The 15,766-nt window shown below is 34.2% G+C and overlaps 2 protein-coding genes across 3 annotated transcripts; one reads left to right on the top strand and one right to left on the bottom strand.

Annotated features, from left to right (window-relative positions):
• The first annotated feature begins 1,024 nt into the window (after positions 1–1,024).
• On the top strand, positions 1,025–7,150 carry LOC121235207 (kinetochore protein SPC25 homolog). Its single transcript, XM_041131506.1, has 8 exons — positions 1,025–1,303; positions 1,530–1,595; positions 1,807–1,953; positions 5,163–5,276; positions 5,349–5,438; positions 5,533–5,655; positions 5,933–6,153; positions 6,851–7,150. Exons 1-8 carry the CDS (start codon positions 1,135–1,137, stop codon positions 6,860–6,862), a joined length of 942 nt encoding a protein of 313 aa, XP_040987440.1. The 5' UTR covers positions 1,025–1,134; the 3' UTR covers positions 6,863–7,150.
• Positions 7,151–7,699: 549 nt separating this feature from the next.
• On the bottom strand, positions 7,700–11,388 carry LOC121235206 (short-chain dehydrogenase TIC 32 B, chloroplastic). Of its 2 annotated transcripts, none has more exons than XM_041131504.1 (9): positions 11,300–11,388; positions 11,070–11,240; positions 10,160–10,391; positions 9,959–10,038; positions 9,495–9,648; positions 8,802–8,880; positions 8,583–8,670; positions 8,458–8,504; positions 7,700–8,361 (listed from the first exon to the last, which is right to left on the bottom strand). In XM_041131504.1, exons 2-9 carry the CDS (start codon positions 11,197–11,199, stop codon positions 8,179–8,181), a joined length of 993 nt encoding a protein of 330 aa, XP_040987438.1. In that variant the 5' UTR covers positions 11,200–11,240; positions 11,300–11,388; the 3' UTR covers positions 7,700–8,178. The 2 variants fall into 2 exon arrangements, with proteins under 2 accessions (XP_040987438.1, XP_040987439.1); XM_041131505.1 differs by having other exon boundaries at positions 11,318–11,334.
• Positions 11,389–15,766: the final 4,378 nt, after the last annotated feature.

Genomic DNA, 15,766 nt, shown 5'->3' with positions numbered 1-15,766 from the left:
ATGCAGTAGGTGAGTTTGGACATTCTTTAATAATCCGCCAGCATGATAAGATTAATCCAGGCATTATCATTTATCAATATCATTTGTTAAACAGTGACTTTGCACTTTAAATTTTATCTTATTTTATTTTTACTTTTATTTAATTAATAATTTATAATTGCATTATTGTTATAGTTGCATGGTGGACTCAATTTGGTTGCGAGGCTCCAACGTTTCAAAATTTTGATATTCGAGTACTAAATCAATGTTGTAGTGCAACTAGATGTGAGAGAAATTAGAGCACATTTGATTTTATTCATTCGAATAAGATAAATAGATTAGTGCATAAACGTTTGAATGACTTAGTATTTGTTCGTTATAACTTTAAGCTGAGAGGTAAATTTTTTTTAATATTAGTGTTTTCACTGTTAAAAAATATATAACATTTTCACTTATGTTTGATTTTATTTTGACAGAAGCATAAAAAAGGAAAGAGATGCTTTAGATCCAATCAATCTTGAAAACATTAATTTGATAGAAGAATGGGTAGGTGAAGAATCTAAGTTTCTTAATGGAGAAGACTTGGATTGGACAAGTATTGAGGAGCCATTAGCCTCACTAAATGAGGAAGACAACGATAATATTGGTGTTAGTGTTGATGTTGATGACGGTGATGATATTGATGAAAATATTTTGATTAACATGTCGAATCTTGATCCTTATTGTCTTTTTGATGACATAGTAACGTTAATAATTTTATTATGATAATATTAGTGTTTATAACTTTATGTTAGGTGTAACTTGAAAGTTAAGATTTGTATTGAGAAGTATTGAGTTTATGACTTATTTTATTATTATTTTAGAATACAATTAATGTTTGTATTTCTCATAATTTATTTAGATATAAATTATTCTGAAATGGTATATAAAATAGTATCGATATGGTATTAGTATTAAAATATTATTCTAAAATGATATACAAAATAATATCAACATTAAAATATTTCATTTCATTATCTTAACCAGAACGGTATTGAAAACATTGGTCAGCACGCGCCTTCCGTAAAGATGGTGTGATTGGATAGAAAATGGCGGCCAGAAGCAAAGATGATTCATTCAAATACAAAACTCTGAGACCGTGTGTTGTGTACATATATGGAAACCCAAGCAGAGGACACTGTGCGGAGGAAGATGGAGTCGCTGCGATTGATCTACGACGGAGAGATACCGATTCAGCAGCAGAAGATGGATTCTCTAACGGCTTCGTTTCGGAAATCCCTGGAATTGATCGGGGTTACAGCGCGGGAAACCTTCCAAAATCATGGTAAGGTCGTATGTTTTTGTTTGTTGCTTGATTAAAGATGAGGGCCTGTGACTGTTTCCCTTGGGATTCTGAAAAACTTAGCGTTTTCGGTTGCGACATTGTGGGCTGGGATTGTACTATTTTCTTGGATCATATGATAGGGTTTCGTTCAGTAGAAGCAACATTCGCGGACCGATATTTTCACATTGATTAAAAGATTCTAGTTTCATTTGATTTTATCATTTAGGAAAAATAGGGGAGGTTAAAGCTAAGCTGAGACTGGCGGAGGATGATTTGGTGAAAGCACTAGCAGGTATATGCCTCTGCTTCTCAAGTTGATAGAAAATCCGCAATCTTTTATGCTGTGTAGTTTCGAATTTATTTTTGAGCTTTTCTGTATTGTCACTTGTATAAATGGTTAGTGTCTATTTCTTTGAAAACAGGAAGTAATTCTCTTCAAGGTTTAAACTTTGTGTATGTGTTTTTGTTGTCAATTTATTTTCTTCGTTACTCTTCTAATGTAGTGAAGACCCGTAAAGAAGCTGAGAGGATGGCGAAAATGGATGCTATTGCTGCTCAAAAGGCAAGAGTAGAAGAGCTTAGAAGAAGCGTGCTAGAGCAGAGGGCTAATAGGGATGAATATGCCGCAATTATATCTCAACAATTTCTAGGTACTTCCCTCTCATCTTGTTGCTTGATTTGTACTCTGTTCATGAATTTTGTAGGTTCATACCAAGTATATAATTTTTGTGTAAAGTTCAGATAACATTGAACTATCGGCCGATCCTGAAAAAACAACTGGTTTTATACGGTGCTTGTACGTAGAAAGTAATTTTGCTTTTGATGTTTTCTGCAAACCAACTAGTATAATTTTGAATTTGTATGCAAGTACTTATCAACAAAGAACTTCTATGCAAGCGGCGAATGTTCAGTTAAGACCATATGAAACAAATACTTCTAGTTCCGTAGGACCAACAATATCAACCTCTGAACAGTTTTTCACTTGTAGGAATAATGTGCAGGTTTTTCATGTGTAGGATCAGATACCTTTTTCCCCATTTTGAGCAGTAACAAATTACAATTCCTTTTATTTTTTCTGGTCTTATTTGAGTTTATTTTTCCCTTTTTGTTCCAGGAGATAATTCTATTCCTTTTTTTTTTTTTTTTATTAAACCAATATATGCGTACCTGTCAATTTCAAGTTAGGCCTTAAGATATATATATTATATATTTTTTTATTTTTTTATGTAGGGGAACCTCTCCAAGGCAAGGGCCCTTCGGACCCAATCCTGCAGAGTAAACCCCGGTCTCGTGCACCGTACCCTTGGAAGTTTCTCTACACGGAACTGCTTAAATCACTAGCTTTTCACCAGGGGGTGTGGCCCCAAAGGATTGTTTGCACCCATGAGGTGTTGAACCTTGGACCTTGAAGGGAGTGATACCCCAAGACCAAGACCTTCACCACTTGGGCCAAGGGGTTGGCCTTAAGAAAAATAAATTTAACTTTTGTAATAAAATGAAATTATTTATGAAGACCAAAGAAAAACTTAAAGTCACATTAAAGTCACATATGGGTCTATGATTTAAAAGAACAACTCAAGGTTATACTTAGAAACCTTTGGAATGATTATAAAGTCTAGTCAATGTGGGGCATGGCACTCAATGCATTTTATCACTCATTTATCTATATCATACTTCACTCACCCAATATGGGACTTGATTCACCTTTACCATACTCATTTGCAATATCCCTCACCCAAATCCCAATGTGGAGGGCCCATGCCACGCTTGGATTTATACTCTAGAAGAGTTGGTTGAGGTTACAATTAGATCTCTTCCCTATTGAATTACGTCCCCCCTCGAAAACATTATAAAGACAAGTAACATCTAATAACAAACCAATGTGGAATTTGGCACTGAGCGTATTTTATCATATTTTACCCACTTAATGTAGGAGTTACAGGGAGTTACACTCTTCCCCTTTCTCTATTAATATATTTTGGAAAAATAAACCTTTTGCTTTCAAACTACCATGGTTTTTCTTTTAATTTAATTTTTGCACCTTTAACTACTGAAAAAAAACAATTTTCAGCTTAAAATTTTGCACCCTTGGTTAAGATAATTTCAACAGTTCAAATTGATGAGAGATAGGATACCTACACAATCTCTAATGGTTGGACTCTAACTGAGCATGCAAGTTGCCAAAATTTGATAGTTGGGGTGCAAATTGACAATTTTGATAGTTTAGGGTGCATCTTTTTTCAAAGATGGTAGTAATTTGGGGGTGCCAAAATACAATGTTCTGGCATAGAGTTAACTCTACTACCCATCCCAAGATGCTTGATTCACCCCTTGTGAGTTTTTTAGCTTTTTATTTTTGGGGCTCATATGAGGAAGGAGTAACCTTGTCACTTTTGATGGGAGGCTTATCTATCATTTGATGAAGCTATATGTCATGTATGGATCATGATTTCAATTCAAATTAAGCCATATTGCTTTTCTTTCACCTCATCATTGAATTCCCCAGTTGAAGTGGTCCGTAGAAAAGAATTGTCTGTGGGAATATCATTGTCAGGTCTCAATGGTGTGAGAATTATTGTTTTGGGAGTTGGTTTTAGTTTGTGGTTTTATGGCTGTGAGGACTATACTTTGTGGGAGACAGCCTTGTGATGGTTTTACCACTTGTTAACATTGGATTTGAAGTATATTAATTTAGTCAAAACAAAATTTTATTTACTTCATTATCCTCAAATTTTAACTTTTTTAAACAAGTATGTGTTATTTGAAGTGTAAGAAAGATGGCGTTGACTGCGTATTTCATCATTGTGAGGTGGATAAGACTTTGGGGGATGAGATTTTTGGTAGGACAGGTATTGCTTGGGTGATGCCTAAACAAGTGGTGGATCTTTTTGTTGGCAAGGTTTTAAGGGGAGTCATTGCATTGTTGCCATATGGAAGATGATCCCTTCATGTTTGATGTGGTGCTTATGGTTGGAAAGGATTGGGTGGTGCTTTGAAGATAGAGAACGCTCGATGGGAGAACTTAAGAGAGTTTTTCTTTAGAACTTTGTGTATTTGGGAAAAGGCTCTTGTATTGAATGGAGATAATGATTTTCTTTTAGCCTATTCTAGTTCCTAGCTTGTATTTAGGTGTTTTTTCTTATATACTTCCTGTGTACTTGGGTTATACCTATTTACTTGTCAATAAAGTTCTCTTATTACTTATCAAATTTTTTTTTTTCCCTATCCAGAGAAATACCTTATTTATTGGTATGAGCTCATAAGAATGATTGTAATTGTCTTCTTCCTGCGTCTCATTAGCATTCTAGAAGTGTATGAATATCGCTTCCTTGATAACAATTAGGTGCCACCATACCGTTTTGATTTTTGATTTTTCAATTTTGGTGCCAACTTGTGTCCTGCTACACTGTGTATGAATGAGGAATTGCAGTTAATGTGGCATGGACTTGTACATCCACGAACAATCTCATTAGCATTCAGTTGCAAACACTTTTTGAATTGCTCGTGTAGAGACATTGATACTTAAGTTGTCCATGTTATTTATAGTTTCAGACTGTCCAGTGGCAAATATGTTTATTTCCTTAATTTAGAAGGAAAGTAGCAAGATGTTAATCAGTGTAGTTTGAGCTGTCAATAGGTAATATATGTGGTTTGTAAGTGTTGAAATGCTATATTGAACATAATGAAACCAAACAATATGCTTATGTATCTTGGCATTTGTTCTGTATTTCTTCCCTTATTATTTTTTCTTCTTTCCAAAATCGTCTGTCAACATTGAAATGTAGCTTTGTTAATGAACCTGGAACTGCAGAGGAAAGGGTATCATAGTTTACTTTCCCCCATTTTGTACTATAAACAGCTCTGGCAGCATTTGAAGATAGGAGTAACAAAGAAGTTGAATGTAAAGCTCAAGCACAAGATGCAACTTTGTGGTATAATAGAGTTCTTGGTTTCCATGTCGAAGGCGGACATGGTAATTGAACTCTGGAATATTTATTTTCTGTATTGTCAATAGCCATTTTCTTACAAGTTTTCTTTTCTTTAGGGGTAAAATTTACATTCAAGAACATTAATCCAAAAAACCCAAATGAGAAGTACTCTTTCACCATTCGATATGCATATGATACTTACACCTGTAAGTAATTCAGTCCCGTTATTGTTCATGTTGTAAAATTAAATATATTCCATTGATTTTGATTTCAAGGTGCTGTATATTCTCTGTTGTGTAGTGTTAGATTGTGATATACACTTGAATGACACCAAAGAGTTGATCCATGAATTGAACAGAACCAATGGTTTATTCAAATTTGTCAGAATCATGAGGGAGAAGTTTCAAGAAGCTATGGCTCAAGGTAAAATCTTATTTCTTGCATCCTACGTGGCATACCGCATGCCTGACAAATGATATCGACTCAAAAGTGAGGACTTGCTTCTCTATAATTATCCCATTCCAGTAATCAAATAGCCAAATTCTAATTATTTAACCTGTATTGCTGACATACATGCAGCATCTTTCCTTGCATGTATTGTATATAATTACGATACCTTAGAAAATTTGATGGTTGGGTTACTCTCTGTTCCATTGAGGTTCATCTTCTTATGATCATGGTGCCATTTGTGATTTGCCAGGGTTTTTGCCTCAATCAACTACTGGTCATCAAGAGTCTTCCATGATCTCTATGTCGGCTCCAGTTTTGTCCGTGTCAACTGACAGAAGTGAATCCAGTGACCATCGTGTTCAACATGGAGAAGGCAATAGACCTAAGAAAGTACTCCATGCAAGAGTGATGAAACCTGATGTTTTGTCTCCAGGATCAGCATCATCTGTTAGATGTTCCCCTCGTTTGAAGGTATCTTGAAAATGATTGATAGCCCATTTAACGAAAACACACACACACAGAGGGTTGATAGATTACATTGGAAGCTTAAAGTGTGGATGTCAATTTCATCTACATTCTCACTACGGGGATTTATGAGGTTTGAATGTGCAATTTTCCTAGAAGAGTATCTCAGGAAGTAAAGTCCCAGAAAGTGGCTATCTTTCTTTTCTTTTCTTAATTTAGTTTTGGGATAATTGCCTTAGGGAGGATTTTAACTGTGGAAAGTCTGATCCAAAGGGAATATAATAATATTATTTGTATGATTGCTGTATTAAGAATAAGCTAAGTTGCCAAATTGTTTATTTACTGGTGATGGGCTGCTTTTTGTCAGATTGATTTTTGCCAATTCAGAATCACCTAAATTGTCAATTTGTTTCCATTAGGTAGCACCTTAGAAATATTTGAAGTTCATGTATGTAGAAATTAGGCAGAATTCTTGATAGTTGGGTTTTAGCGAAATCTAATCTGCTTTGTTTGGGTCAGCTGGCGACCTTGGTCTGATTTTGCTGTCTATCTGCAAACTCAATTGTTCCTGGCTTTGCTTACCATATTTGAAAATTAGTAGCTAGAACAATAAATTATAGGTGTTGCTCACAAGGTTGTAGAATAATACATATGAATATATCATTCATAATATTATGATGGTGCTAACAACGTTTTGCTGCAGGTTTATATATGAAGATGGTGGCTGTTATATCACATCAAAATTGATTCAACATACACCTCGGGCCGTAAGCTCTCAGCTAGTCATAACTCATGACTCAGGCCGGTTCACGATTGACATGCAAAGCACAACATACAAGTGTTTGCCGTTTAGAAACAGATGACAGCCTCACCATTTTATGTTCCCAGAATTCTGTACGGTGTACTTTGTTTTAATCTAATTATCAGATTTTAACTGCTGATACAACTCTTACATGTATTTCTTAGTTAACTCAATTACTTCATTGCCAATTCTTCCCTTAAACTTTGACTCGATAGAACTCATTCTTGCAACCGATCATCTAATTATCACTTCACCTCACATGCATGATAAGTGCTGTTAACATGTGTGTTATTTAAGGGTAAGTGATAAAGGGATGATGGCTGGCGGGATTGAGTTGTATTAGGTCAAAGTTTCAGTAAGTGACAATAGGTGACAGTTTGGGGGATCGAGTTATATTGAGTCAAAGTCTGGACGATAAAAGGAGGTGGAGGGGTTGGAACCTACTCTGTATTTATATTATTATTTTGAGAAGTACAATTTTTCAATTAGTTAATCCACGGTTCATGAGTCTTGCCCGTGCGCACGGATTCTGTGCTTATAGCATTTTTGTTGTATCATTTTGCATAAGTGGTGAAAATGGACAAAGAGAAGAATTTGGGTTCAAAGTTCAAACTTGATGTTCCCTATTCTCTAGTCTGAGCGAGAATTGGATGGTTTGCCATCCTATGATCTGCATTTCCTTTTTATCGGTTAGGAGCTCTAAGAAAGTCATTCTTGTTGATTCTTGACCTTTGTGTTCAAATAAGTTCCTTTAAACTTGTTCCTTGTAATATATTTGGCATCTTTGTAAGTAACATGAATGTCCACATAAATATTGATATCGAATGGCTTGAAGTTGATTAATTTTGTGTAATAAATGCTATTTACTCAAGAATTATGCCATGCTTTTGAGCTGACAATAATTAGTTCTAGTTTGTCATATTCTGCTTTGGTGGTTAACTAGTTCATGCACTTACATATCTTTCAATTTATTTGTTATTGTTGTCCATTTCCTGGTCTTTGCCAAGCAATCAGGGACGACTTTTGTATAATTATCATATTTCAATTATTGAATAAGCCTAGAGTTGGAGGACCATAACCTTTAGAGGTGATGAGAAGGGTATAGTTCTCAAGCCCCTTTATTGTATTATGTATTTTAGGTGGTCACCTATTAGTAGGCTTCTCTGACTGCTTTTAATATTTGTAACACAAGACTCCTAAGGCTCTAAATTTACAGAATAAGATATATTTTAAGCTGCTGGTTGGCCTAATTGCTTATTAATCAGAGCTCGAGTGCGCTGCAATAGTTTTTGTGCTTCAGATTCATCATTTGCTAGACTTGAGCAGTTACTCTCATTGCAGTCTTCAAAGTATTTCCCTGTCACCCCTTCTAATTGTGGGCTGAGAGCAACATAGCATGTGGTGGATGCACCCTGCAGAAACATTTCAAGTACCATAACATCAATACTCATATCGCGATATATCGATCATGCTAAAGAACTCTCTAGCAGGAATGCATGGAGACATACCTGAGATGTTGACTTTAGTAACTTGGATGCAATGAAATACAAAGAATCTGCATATACAATTAGTAAGATATTAGAATAGGATTGCACCTTGAATTGTAGCCAAAGACTATGTAATTGATTCATGCCTGTTATAAAGCCCTTATGAGCTCTAATGATTCCTGTCTTCACAATGCCTGGATGTACTGCATTGATAGTTACCCTTGCATTCCTTGCCTGCAAGATTCCAAGAAACATTTCAGCAGTGGACTTGCATATCCATAATCCAAATGAAAATGCTCTCTCTAAGAGATCTTTCTCACAAATTAGGAAAAGGGAACATGAATAAAACCAATCTTGACTCTTACCTTCAAGTGTCTTGACATTTCCTTAACATGCAATATGTTAGCCAATTTTGACTGAGCATATGATAGAGTCCCATTATAGCTGCATAAAATCAGAAATAGGCATGAATTTTGTTTTCTAAAAGTTCATCATATCCAGCAATGTCATATATTCTTGTATTGTAAATATTACTAAATTCAAGCAGTCAGGTTTTGGTACAAGCTGGGACTCCTGTCTGTCTCATATGATTGATTACCAAGAAGAAAGGGGCAAGCTGCTTAGCTAAGGTACCAGTATTGTCTTATGAATCACAGTACTTCCGACAATTCTATTGGTGTTTAGGGGTCTTGTGGGTCGACACCGATACTCAAATAATGGCAACTAGTTTTTTTATGTTTTGAGACTGAAAAAGTGATGTCTCCTGAGCCTGTCTTGACTAAAAAGAGTTTTTTTTTTTTCACATGATCTATATTAAATCAACTAATTTAATAGAATTATGTAATAAAAAATATCAAATTTTTGATTATTTTTAAATTGAAATTTTATATAACTACATTCTATTTATAAGAACACATAGAATTATGAAATTAATTGTAAAAGATATATGTTTGGTGTGTATTATTACTTTATGGAGTTTAGGGTACTTGCTTGAGAGAGATTGTACGTAGGTGTCGTATTATAGAAAGAAAAACGACAAGAAAAGTGAGAAATATTACTTCTTTGGATTGAGCATTTGATTGAAGGAAAATTCATCTCTCTTCACCCAGCTATGAATAACCGAAGTAACATTTATGATTCTTCCTTGGATGCCTGTCTTGTCCGCTGTTTCTACCATTTTCTCCACCAGCATTTCTGTTATTAAAAAATGTCCTGCATGCCCAAAATAATTCAAATAATGATCATTACATTATATATATATATATATATACACACTAAAGATGTTGGAGGGTGTGTTATTTTCCTTCTTTCTTTCTTTTTTTTTTGTACAAAAAAGTTTTATATTTTATTTTATTTTTTTCATTTTATAATTTCGCTTAAATAATGGCATTTGAAATACAGAGGCCCCACAGCTTGTTCTTATTGGGTTAAGCTAGCAAAAAAAAAAAAAAAAAAAATGTCATTGCTCGATTAAGGTTCTTTGTTCTTAAAACTACATATTTGTCAATTATAAATAAATTACCCAAGTAATTGGTAGCAAACGTCATCTCGATTTTGTCTTCAGAGAACTCCAAATTCTGAGAGAATATTCCAGCATTGTTTCTGCCAAAAAAAAAAAAAAAAAATTTTCTTTCACTATTTCAGAACTCCAAATCTCTCTCTCACACAAACACACACACACACACAAAGAGCTAGCTAGGAAAAGATGAACATGCATACTCACATGAGAATGTTAAGGGGTAACTCTAGTGACAAGAACTCGGAACAAAATCTCTTTACAGAAGTTAGGGAGCTCAAATCAATCTCCAACAATATGATCTCAGCGTGAGGACTCTCCTTTTGAATCTCCTCCTTCAATTCAGCTGCCCTCCTTAGATCCCTTGCTGGAATTACGACCCTCACACCTCTCTTTGCTAAGACCCTCGCAGTTTCAACTCCAATCCCTGACGTTGCCCCTTAACAGATCATCAAATACCAAAAACCCAAAAAGCTTTTAGTAATTAATTAATTTATGCATGGGAATTTGAATGTGACATGCGACTCATCCTATGCAAAAGAGACAAAAATCCATATCCTGGTACAGCCAAAAAGAACCACTACTATATTTAGAACCCCATCCAAGTTTACTGATTGGAGGGAGAATATATTTACGTTTCAGACAAATATTACAAGTTATCTATCCTCTGACCAAATGTTTTCTTCAGAGAAAACCTTATAAGAAAAAGAATACATGAAAACATGCTCAGTGTGTGTACCCGCCCATTAAATTTGGTAAATTATTCCTGAGACTTTTTGGGAAAGTCAGATAAAATTTACTGTTTTTAAGATAATTGATGAAGAAGATCGATCAACAAAAGGAAAGAGAAACGATACATGGAAGTAATATTGAACATGACTTCCATGAATCTGTGAAGTCAGCAGAAACCTGGGGGAGGGGGGAGAGAGAGAGAGAGAGAGAGAGAGAGAGAGCAGAGCCTTAACATTAGAGCAAACTGCAAATTAATATGATGCATGAAACATCTGATCCCATGCAATAATCAGTGAAACAATAGCTTGCTAGCGTGTTTCGACTACCACAGAGTTTATAATATATTGTGGTTAGAGAATATCATTAGCTTGATGATCAGACTAACCAGTGATTATTGCAGTTAAACGGGAAGAAACACAGCAAGAGGAATCTTCTGTGACTTGCTCTGCAGTTGAGTTTGAGCCATAACCACTTGGGCCTGCAATTCCTGCCAAGTACCTTAGTGTTTCCTTCATGAGGCCACCAGATAGATACCAATTGCCAACTTATAAGAATCCTAGAAAGCAAGAGATCAGCATTTAGAAGAAAACCACATCCTTTTATATATATATAGACCAGAAACAATATCTTCACCTTATAGGACAATTTGGGTGGTCCACAAATTAAGTAACTGAAGTACTGGTGGGGCTGGGAGGAAGTGCTTTTAAGCCTATCTATTCTCTGAAAAAAGGAACTGTAATTGCGAAAAATATGCACCATTATTATTACTGTACCTCTTTGTTTCTAATAATTACTGTCTGCCCTTGAGTGCCCTCAATTTTTTGGTTTTGCTTTAGGTCAGATTCATGTTATTTCCAGGCCTGCTTTTGCTATTTCAAGTCATGTAATTTTATGCTCTTCTTTTACATCAATTAAGGTTGTTAATGTGACAATAATATTGAAGTAGTTATTAATTAATATGTTCTTTTTTTTTTTTTTTAATGTAATTTGCCTTTTTTTTTTTTTTTAATCTTTCTCGTTAATTGCCACCGGCCCTAGCTTACTTTTTCCTTCTTCTTTGTGATTATAATTAACATGGCCACAAATGGCTTATAATTATTAGATGTACGTACTTTCTGGTAATTAATTATATATATTAACTGATCTGCATCTCATGAGAAATTAACGTACTGATCTTTGATGCTAATTAATTAAAAGAGAAATTAATAAGATTAGGTTGCAAGGAGCTAAGATTAGGTGCTCAATCCATATCGACCAAAAGATAAGCTGACTAGTACTACTATTGGATCAAAAGATCATTCGTATTAATATTAAGTAATGCTGCATACAGTCGTGGAGTGCACAAATATCATGCAGTCGTTTTGAAAAAGTGTAGGATCTACTATTTAAAAATTAATTTTTTTTTTCATACTCGTCCCGCATATATTCACTTTTTTCAAAGTGATTGTGTGGCGCTTGCACACTCACGACTGTAGCTATCATTTCTCTTAATACATATATTGGTAGTGGATAAATCCCATGACCAAGTTGTCTTCACATGGGTGTTAAATAAGAAGTTATTTAACTTTTGAGTGTGAAAACTCTTTAAATAAGAGTCTACGTATATTAAATGAGGTAAGTGAAAAAATCTAGTAAAATGATAAAAACTCCCCCCTCTCTCTTCATTTTTCTAGAGAAACTATCTAGATCTCTTGATTTTGAAGCGTTGAGTTTTCTAGAAGACTTTAGTATGTAGCCTCTTAAGTGACGTAGAAGTGCAAACAACAAAGTGACGTGGACTGTAAGATGAGTAAAAATCCGATCTTGTGGGAATTCTGCTCTTTGAGGTTATAATTTGATTTAATCTTATTTAACAATATATATATACATATAGCTGAATCTTTTTTTAAATATAATATATATATATATATTTATATATTACCTTAAATTACTTTCATTTTCTGGTGAACCTTTATGTTTGAAATTAACATTCAATTCTTATAAAAAAAGAAAAAGAAATTAACATTCATCAATTAATTAAAACTCATGCAAGCATGATGTCTTAGCAAGGGAATTAGGAAAAAAAAATAGCATTAGTCATAAATCTATTATTTATGTCACTTCATCAACATTAATATTCACACTTTATAATTTACAGAAATGATCTAATTTCTTAAAGACAAAAAAGAAAAAGAAAAAGTGTACTGTACGTAGTTCTGAGTTCTTATTATGGCCGGGTACATGCATGCATGAACTCAAAAAGAATGAAAGAAAGAACAAAAAAAAAGGTTAAGTTTGGGGTTCATGAGTAGCTCGATCTCACACGTGGACATCTAGAAAATCTCACCAATCGATAACGCGTGCATGCAATCGTGAAACAGGTTTTTGACATTTTATCGCGAAAAAGGAATCAAATATATAGGGCTATAATATATATATATATACGTTTCTGCAGACAAAAATGCTTTTGCTGCGTGCCAACGTGCCACCCACGTCTCCTTTTGTCCCTAATGGCCAAGAATTTCCATCCTTTGGTGTTGAAAAATGATGGGCGGTGTTGGAGATTGAGGGAGTAAAAGAGAGGCATTGAGATTGACTCCTCAACAATGGAGTTGTGAACTGGCTATGCACCATGGCCCCCTCCTGTCTCCTCAGTTGCCTACATCTATCATCAATCTGCCCCAACTCCATGAAGCATTTCCCTGTTCTAGTTTCGCATGTGATATATACACATGTATACATATGTCTTCTTCTTCATCCTTTCATCATTCATCATGACATTCTCCAAAAAAAAAGAGTGTCAAAAGTAGCAGAGCTAGCTAGCTAGAGTTGATTATTATTTCGGATGCCGCCTGCCCATGCATGCATAATTTGTTCCTCGATCATGTTCTAGCTAGCAGATATTACATATATATACATGCAGCTTGTTGGATACAAAAGGCCAGGAAACTAATTCCCACGACTCATGAAATTAAAAGCTTAATTAAAGAGGTCGATTTAGATTAATGCATGATCTTTGTGAATTATTAAATATATATTGAACAGATCGATCAGAGTTATTTTATTCTAGGCCAGGTTTGTAACAAATTAAACATGATGATCATGCACTACTACTACTACTTCCAGATAATGAATATTTGATTATGGCTATGATTTGTTTAAACTAGCTAGCACATGAATATATATAAACTATGATACAAGTCGTTCTGATCTTGTACTCAACAACCGAAGTACGTATATGTTCTTTAAATATAGTAGGAATTGGTACAATGCAATCAAAAGATTTTTGTTTTTTGGTTGAATTTGAATGGTGGATATATATATATATATCTATGTGCGTGGAAAACAAGATTTTTTTACTCGAGAAATAGGACTTTAATGATTATTCAGTTTTGTCATGCCATGATCATCAACCTCAACCATCTCCTCAAACTCGTAAAAGTCCATGACAGATTAGGTAAATGGGAAAGCTCTTTAATTATAATTGTTTCCCTTTTCATTTTTCCTGCTACTTTGTTTTTTTTTAATTTTATTTTTGGGTGTTTTAGTACTATTTTCTTTACTAATAGGATGGAACTCACCAAATTAAGGAGAGACATGCAGTGAAAATCATTCACACTGATCAGAAATCTGGGTTTCAAAGAAAGGAATCTGAATTTGGATTCCAAATAAAGCTATCTATCTAGGTGCATGTAACCAAGTTTCAAACCCAGTAGTACCATTTTTTCTTGTTTTGTCTTGATCTTCTAGCTAGCTAGCACTTGATAATTAAGAAACTTTTACTCCTAATCATCTCGATAATCTTTTGTCAAAATCACCAACAACTCCACCAGTACACATCATCATCATCATCGATGTTATAGGAGTAAACAGTAGTTGTGAGAGCTTAAGCCAAACTACTAATTAAATCAGCTACCTAACTAAGAGAAAATGAGCCTTTTGTACTGTTCTTTGACAATCCATGGAGAGTAAATTAAAACAAAAAACAAAAATATTAAAGCAATAGTGCTTAGATTAATATATGTAAATATCTGAGGGCCCAGGTGTTACAATGTCTCCCTCCATAACAGATCAGTTTTCCCTACCTGAATTGATGCATTCAACAAAGCTAAAAATCCAAGCTGCCGACATTAAAAAAAACTTTTAAATTCCCTGATCTAGTCATTCATAATTTATACATGTCAACACATGACCTATATATATATATATATATATATATATATATATATATCATTTTGATGAGTACCCGCACGTGCCATAGGCCAATCCCAGGTTGACAAGTGGCCCCCTAAACAGATCCCACACCCCCATGAGTCAATCACGGAATTAGAGGACTTTAATTGGTGTGGAACACAGTAGAGGCCTAGCTATCATGTTCCCCTTTTGCTCATTACCTTTAACATATATATATATATATATATATATATATATATATATATAAATTATTAAGAAGATGATCCGTGCTGTACGTAATAAATAACAATAATAAGATGATCCATCTTAAGCAATAAACAACTAATTGGGATTTGTCGTCTTTTTTAATTATAATTCCTTGCTGCTTGTTTGTTTGGTACCAGCTTGTATGGGAAGATTTGATGAAAAGGTTGTTTGTCTTCATCTTTATCATCTTCAACATATATAACCAAAAAGAACATCATTGGTAATTTTAACATTAATTTTATAATCCAAGTACTCCAAGACCAGAACATATATATATATATATATATATATATATTTATTTATAGGATCGAATGCTAGCTAGATCATGCATATTGTAGCACGAGGTTTGATTAAAAACATTAAAAATAGCTCCCTTCCTAACAGACATCAACAAAAAAGACATATAAATAGAATGTTTCAAACCTGTGTTTACATGAATTATGAATTAATTGCTCTTTGAAAATTAGGGTAGTGGAAAAGGAGACATTTGAAATCACAGCAATTTAAATTCAAAGACAACATCATGTGTTTCCCATATTATCATGTGGCTTTGAGGAGGGTGGTGGAACATTAATTAATTCATTTTTTTTTTTCTTGTGGGAAATGATGCTCTTATGTATATTTCGGTTGGAGATTAGACTTTTAAGTCTAAGAAAGAAGGAG

Source organism: Juglans microcarpa x Juglans regia, chromosome 6D (assembly GCF_004785595.1).
Source record: "Juglans microcarpa x Juglans regia isolate MS1-56 chromosome 6D, Jm3101_v1.0, whole genome shotgun sequence".
NCBI lineage: Eukaryota > Viridiplantae > Streptophyta > Magnoliopsida > Fagales > Juglandaceae > Juglans > Juglans microcarpa x Juglans regia.
Note: the sequence above shows the minus strand (reverse complement) of the source record. Positions and strands in the feature narration are given on the sequence as shown.

Coding starts and splice junctions, on each gene's coding strand:
- LOC121235207 (XM_041131506.1), top strand. CDS start 1,135: ATGGAAACCCAAGCAGAGGACACTGTGCGGAGGAAGATGGAGTCGCTG. Junction 5,277..5,348: donor CCATGTCGAAGGCGGACATG/GTAATTGAACTC, acceptor TCTTTTCTTTAG/GGGTAAAATTTACATTCAAG. Junction 5,439..5,532: donor TGCATATGATACTTACACCT/GTAAGTAATTCA, acceptor TCTGTTGTGTAG/TGTTAGATTGTGATATACAC.
- LOC121235206 (XM_041131504.1), bottom strand. CDS start 11,199: ATGAAGGAAACACTAAGGTACTTGGCAGGAATTGCAGGCCCAAGTGGT. Junction 10,392..11,069: donor TTTAACTGCAATAATCACTG/GTTAGTCTGATC, acceptor TGATCTGTTAAG/GGGCAACGTCAGGGATTGGA. Junction 9,649..9,958: donor GTTTGCTACCAATTACTTGG/GTAATTTATTTA, acceptor TTGGGCATGCAG/GACATTTTTTAATAACAGAA.